At 47.7% G+C, this 6,573-nt stretch overlaps 1 protein-coding gene across 1 annotated transcript in view; it reads left to right on the top strand.

The window, feature by feature from the left end:
* The window catches only part of SYN2 (synapsin II), a 184,211-nt gene that overhangs the window by 2,527 nt on the left and 175,111 nt on the right, over window positions 1-6,573 (top strand). The window contains exons 2-3 of the mRNA XM_046683892.1: window positions 1,850-1,957; window positions 6,193-6,520. Of these exons, the coding sequence (XP_046539848.1) occupies window positions 1,850-1,957; window positions 6,193-6,520 (436 nt within the window). The remainder of the gene's footprint in view (window positions 1-1,849; window positions 1,958-6,192; window positions 6,521-6,573) is intronic.

The raw sequence follows: 6,573 nt of genomic DNA, 5'->3' as shown, positions 1-6,573 counted from the left end.
AGATAAATAAACTGAGTCTCATTAAAGAAATTGCATGAGATCACCTTGCTAGTCAGTGGCTGAGGCAGAGGATAAACTCACATGGCTTTGATGCTAAAGATCTAATTGGTCCACAGTCTAGGAGTAGCCAAGTTGGACTGGGGAGTCACGGACTGCAAATGTTTCTGTAAACACACCAGCCATTCACTAGCATTTTGTAAGTATCTCTTTTACCACCTAGAAGGTGCCTCTGAAGATGAACTGTACCAGAGGTAGAGGGAGGGGATTGCCTTCTGCATCGACTTGGTACAGAAAGCTCAGCCCTGTCCCTGGGGTGAGTCAAATGCTAAGTAGAAGAGATGCTCTTTCTCCTATCCATGAAGCAGTGTGGATGCTGTTAGAAAACATCCTCTGATGAATCCTCTGAGTTTCCCCGGGCGGAGGAAACCCACTCTGCGCTGCTCCTGTGTGCATGACAGAAATGTTCCTCTATCACCATGGCAACAGCCAATACACCCGCATCCCACAAGAGGCCAGAGCTGCTCTGTGGGGAGCTGTGGTCCAAGCTGGGTGGGAGTAGGATTGGGGTGTATGGGGGAGGGGTGTCTCATCAGCTAGATTCTTCTTGCTTGAGGCTAGCTTGTTCCTTGGGCAGGAATGTTTACCCAGGATTCTTGCTGCACCAAGCTTTCTATGTCTGCAGGACTCTGGGCAAAGGGAGATGGCAAGGAAGCTTATGAGGAGAGTCCAGAAGGGCACATTATTTCTTCTATGGCTTCTGTTAAATGTGTTTACTAGGCAAGCTGCTGATAGGTGGGACCTTTCTAAGGGGCCTGCCAGTATATCCTAATAGGGAATCTCATGGGCTGTGCAGGCAACTAGACCTGCTTCCCAGCTCTGCAACTTTAGTTCTAAGATCTCATGTTAGTTGGTGTAACCTCTCTGAAGTCTAACTGCTTCACTGGTAAAAAGGGGAGATTTAACGTTTCCCGTGTGGGAGATTAAAAGAGATAACACTTGGGCGGTTTCTGGCACGTGGTGAGCATCCAATCAGTTGTAGTTATTATTGTGTCCCCAATACTGTCAGAAATGAAGACTTGGCAATGGGACCATCTCTGACTCCCTTAAGTCAGGAGCAGACCTGGAATAAGAATTCATGCCACCTGTGTTTCTCCTGGGTGCCTCTGCTTCTCTCTCTCTCTCCCTAAAACCATCTGTCAGTGCTCAGTGTTTGCTCCCCAGACTCGGCCCCTGTATTCCTTGACTCAGCCTGGTGACATCAGGTGCTTATTTCTCCCTGTTGGGCTCCACCCAGATAATCTCACAACACTAGACCTCGGGGATCACTCAGCTCTGCTCCCTCTCCCTCATTTCCCAGGCCAGGAAATGGAAGCCTAGAGAGAGAAGTTAAGTGCCTTGTTCAAGGTCACCCAGGAAGGTAGAAGCCATTAGCTGAAGTGGTTGTTGCATTTATTTTAGCAGGTCTGACTAAGCCCAGGGGAAGCTGCAGAGGGTCGACCTCCTGCCTTCCATGAATTCTCTTGGGTGTGTATGTGTGGGGAGCTGGGATAAGTATGTGTGGGGAGAGTCCTTTTCTGTATATTAGTTGTGGTGCTGGCAAGTTCTGTGATTCCCCTGGTGTTAGAAATATTAAGAGCTAACATTTGCATAGCGCTTTACAGCTTATAAAAGTCTCATATATTTGATTTTATCTAGTCCTCACAATAGTCCTTCAAGGTTGTCATGATAATTATCGCCATTCTTTTACAGATGAGGAAACTGAGGCTGAAAGTGATTTGTTCAAAGTTACACAGTTACCATGAGGCAGATTTAGGAATTGAATTTATATTTGTGTGATTCCTAATTATAGCAAACTGGTTCAGCCGACGTGGTCACCTTTGGAGAATTCAAAGTTGGGGACATAGCTGTTCTCTGTACAGAAGTGGAGGAGGAAGGGCTGAGTGTCGGGAAGGCCCATGTGAGTGGAGATGACAAACTCTCAATTCGACCAGGCTCTCCAAACGACAGGTAACAAGATAGTATGCAAGGCAATAACGATGCCTCTTCTGGTAAAGCTTTGCCACTTTCAAAATGTTCCCATATTATCTCATGAGAGGCCCAAGGCAGACCCATCACTCCCTGTTTACGTAAGAGGCCCAGAGAGCTGAGCAAGTTGTTGACAACTGCAAAGCCAACTAGCGATAGAGCCAGGACTAGAAGCCATGGTTCAAGAATCTCAATTTTTTTCTATTCCTCTTTAGGGCAGTTGAGTCTGAATGGGGTCTCTGATCTTAAGACGTGAGCAAGGGCCAAGGGTGGCATGTTCCAGCAAACTTCCTTGTTTGGAAGGACACCGAGACAACAAGCTTTTGCCAGGTGGCTCACATGCCAGGTTTTCCTTTAAGCTATGTTTTTGAGCTCTGCCTGCGGAAGGCACTTCAATTGCTCCTCAGTCTCATACCCTGCCTTTCTCTGTTGTGAGCTTTCTCCTCGACATTGCTGCTCAGGGGAAGAGAGAGATTAAAGAGGTGCTAAAGCATTTACATTTGTTCCTGATTTTAGCAAGATTCTTTCATGTGCAGTTGCCAGATGTTTACTTGTGTTTACAATTCAGTGGGAAGATAAAGATTACACAAACAAGGACCTCAAAGAGTCCTGGGCTTCTAGAACTGGAAGAGACCTCTGAGATTCTAACAGTTGGCTTAGTCTCCTCCACTGAAGAGGAGACTCCCTCACTGACTACTGTGGGAGAAATGCCTTCCACTTGGAGATGGAGAACGGCTGCTTGGTCTCAGCAGGAGATACGTAGAAAAGACCCTAACTGCACCAGAATTTTGCGTTTTGTAGCACTTCCAAATCCTACTCTCCCTTCAATTCCAGAGAAAAGGCAGGACATAAGATAAACGAATAGTGCTATATTTTCCCTGCATCTGGAACTGGGATCCACAAGTAAGGATAAGGGAAAGATTTTCATTACAGCTCATTAAAAACCCAAGCCCATTTATAATAGAGTATCTTTGCATGCTGCAGAGACACTTCTTGGCAAGGAGTCAGAGGAACATGGAGAATATTGGTTTAAGCAGATGTGATTTACAGTTGTGCCAGCTAATGAAAATCTTCTGATCATATACAACAGATTAATGACCGCCCATGCCCAATTATAAGAAAACAGTCTGTTCTTCTATAAGAGTAATATTCTTACTAGAACCTACCAGAGAACAATTTAATAAATTAATGGAATATTTGATAAATAATTTTCAATGGTCTTGTGGGTCTCCATTGTATTAATGAAGGAATCTATAGCTAAGCAATTCTCTGGGAACATTCTGACCTAGCACCCAAGATTGGGACACCAACTGTGTGTTGGATGTTATATAAGGCTTTGTAGATAATTCTGAGAGAAGCAGAAGATGAGATCACTCACCTTGAGGGGCTTGCCATCTAAAAAGAAAACTGGATAGGCACTAGCAACATAAACATACACACAACTACAGCCTCTCTTACAAATATTTGATTGCATACTATCTGCCAGGTGCTATTCTAAGGCTCAAGGAATATAGTGATAACACAGCTAAGGTCTTTGCCTTCAAGGAGTAGATTTATACATTCTTATGACTTATCCAGTCCAGCTTCCCTGATTTGCTCTTGCTATCCTCTCTGTCGCAGCTGCCTTTCTACCCTGTCCTGGTTATCTGAATTCCACCCGTTTTACAAGGTCTGAGCCCTACTTCCCCTGTGCAATCTTCTTCTAATCCCAGAGATCTTTTCTTTTCTGGCTCCTTTGATGCTCACTGCCTGCTCACCTTTCTTGTCACTCACAGAGTGCTCTTCTATTGCTAGTGATGTGTTCACATGTTTATGAGTTGTCTTCTTAAGGGCAGAACTTGGGTTTTATTAATTCTTAAATCTTCTTTACCCTCCAGTGCCCAGCATAATGCCTTGCAGGTATTAGGTACTCAGAACATGTTTGTGAATTGGTTGATTTTTAAATATTATACATACACTACAAGCTTAATGGTTAGGGGGAATTCCTTATTGAAATACAAAGAGAGATAATGCAATCATCCAAAAAAACCGACACGATACAGTATCTGAAATCCCATTATTAGAGATTCCTGCCTTTGGAAAAAGATTCCTCTGATTCTCTAAAAAATACTTATAGCAAGGGCAATACATTAAATTAAATTTATTTAGTTATTAGTGACTTACTTTTATTCTTCAATAGATACAAGAATGGGGTTGGGTAACAGTATAGTTCAATTGTCAAACAGCTGAGTCCTTACTCTGTGCTAGGTACTGCACTTGGTGTTGGGGTCCAAAGATGGCTAAGATATAACGTTACCCTTGAAAAGCTTACATTCTAGTTACCAGAATATTTTATTGTAATTTCCTCAGGGGCTATGACAAAGCCAACCACAGGCAATGAAACACTTAACCCACCCTGGAGGATTGGGGGAAGGCTCCAGGAATGGAGGAGTCATCAACTAGCATTCCTCCAGGCCTTCTTTGCCTGAGTGCTTTCCCCACTTCTCTGCTGGTAAACTTTTATAGCTGCCTCAAGACTCATCTCAAATGTCAACTTCTCTGAGAAGCCATCCCTAAGCCTCACAGACAGAATCTCTCACTCCTCGTTGTTCCTAAACCACCATGCCCAACTGTATTTAGCATTTTTCATATCTTATCGTGGTTAAATGTTCCTGTGTCTATCCTCCCCACTCTCTCCTCTTGCCCACGTAGATTGTGAACTTCTCACAGACAGGGGCCACTTTCCATTCATATCAGTCTATCCAGCTCTTACCACTGCTTGGCATATGGGAGTTAGGAAGACCGCTGTATTATTATAGTTGGCTGAAGACCTCTCAGACATCACTGGGTATCTGGCTCAGAGCTGGATTGTGCATCTCCAAGCCCCAAGGTGAGTGCCAGCTGGAATGTAGGAAGCAAGAACTGCCTGCCAATATTATTGACAAGCCACTCATGGATTCCATTCAGCCCAATATTAACTGAGAACTAGTTCAGATAAAAATAAGAAACCAGCCACCACTACTAGAATACCTACTGTGTGCCAGGTGCTTTACCTACAGTATCTCATTTACTCTAACAACTTTGAAAAGGGTTGTTTAGCTCCTTTTATCAGCTGAGGAAAAGAAGCTCAGAGGGCTAATTTGCCCAAGGTCATACATCACCCAGGGTGGTCTGCCTGCAAAGTGTATCTGCTGCATCCTGCTCCAGGACAACACAGGGATTAAGGATATGTCATGAGAGGTGAAAACAAAGGTCCAGAGGTCACATAAGATTTAGGGAGTGCACATGGGAAGGTGGTAATCAGAGAAGTCTTCATGGAGGTCGGGGCAGATCTGGCCAATCAATGAACTGAAAAAAACAGAAAGAAACACCTTGAAGAGATGACCTTGGTATTACATAGGATGCACCAACGCTGCTCAGAGGGGCAAACACAGAAGGGATGAGGGAGCCTTAGAAATCCCACTTGGGTGTCCTGCAGGGAGGTCTCCAGTCTTACACATCGTTTTCCCTGTCTGGTCGAGGAGGAGGGGAGAGAAGTAGTGCTCTTAGTTGAGCCATCCCTATAGTGCAGGAGCCAAAAATGCGCCCTGCACCGCCTTCCAAGACAGGGTAGAGTGGATGTTTCTTTCCTCCTCCCCAAAGTAGAGATGACCCTGTGCTTCCCCACTAGTCTTCTCTTCCTCACCTTGGGGTGAGGGGGGTCTTTCTCCCGCAGCATTGAGGAAAGGGTAGTTCTTGTTGGTCTTACCATAGGGTGTGTGTGTTAGCGGGGGCAGATTATTCCTTCCTCCCTCACCCGGGGTCTGGGGAGATGGCACCTTTCTCCCAGCTTTGCGAAAGGAGGTGGTTCTTCTTTCTCACTAAAGCGTGAGTGTGAGTGTGTGTGTGTGCGTGTGTGCGCGCGCACGCGCGCGACGGGAACGGCTCCTTTCTCACCTCAGGGTAGGGGGGCTGACACCTCTCTTCCCTCCAAAAGGAGTGAGGACGATTTCCTTCGCCTCCTTCTCGGGTGGGACATGGTTCTTTCCTCCCCAACCCAAAAGGTGGTAGGGACTCTCGGCTCGCTTTTTCCTATTCTCGAGGAGCAGCACTAACTCCCACGCCAGCCCCATATAGCCACGCTCAGGCGGCAGGAGGCCGGGCTCTCCTCCGCCCCCAGGTCCCCAGACCCCGGAGGCCCGCCGCTAGGTGCCCCGCGCGCAGGCGGCCAGTCGGGGGCGGCGCCCGCTCTGCGGCTGGGGCGGGACTACCCGTGGCCCCGCCCCGGCCCCGCCCGCTCCCTGGCGCCGAGCCCCGCGCAGCCGGGCCCGCCCGGCCCAGTCCGCCGCGGCTGTCTGCTGGGCTCGCGAGCCGCGGCCGGAGCTTGGTCACCTCAGCCCGCAGCCGCCGCGCCTCAGCCTCTCCCTCCGCGCCCCCGGCCCCGCCGCCTCGCGCGCCCCTAGCCCCTCAAGCCAGATGATGAACTTCCTGCGGCGCCGGCTGTCGGACAGCAGCTTCATCGCCAACCTGCCCAATGGCTACATGACCGACCTGCAGCGGCCCGAGCCCCAGCAGCCGCCGCCGCCCCCC

The sequence above is a fragment of the Equus quagga genome, chromosome 1 (genome assembly GCF_021613505.1).
Source record: "Equus quagga isolate Etosha38 chromosome 1, UCLA_HA_Equagga_1.0, whole genome shotgun sequence".
Classification (NCBI taxonomy): domain Eukaryota; kingdom Metazoa; phylum Chordata; class Mammalia; order Perissodactyla; family Equidae; genus Equus; species Equus quagga.
This window is presented reverse-complemented; position numbering and strand designations above follow the sequence as displayed.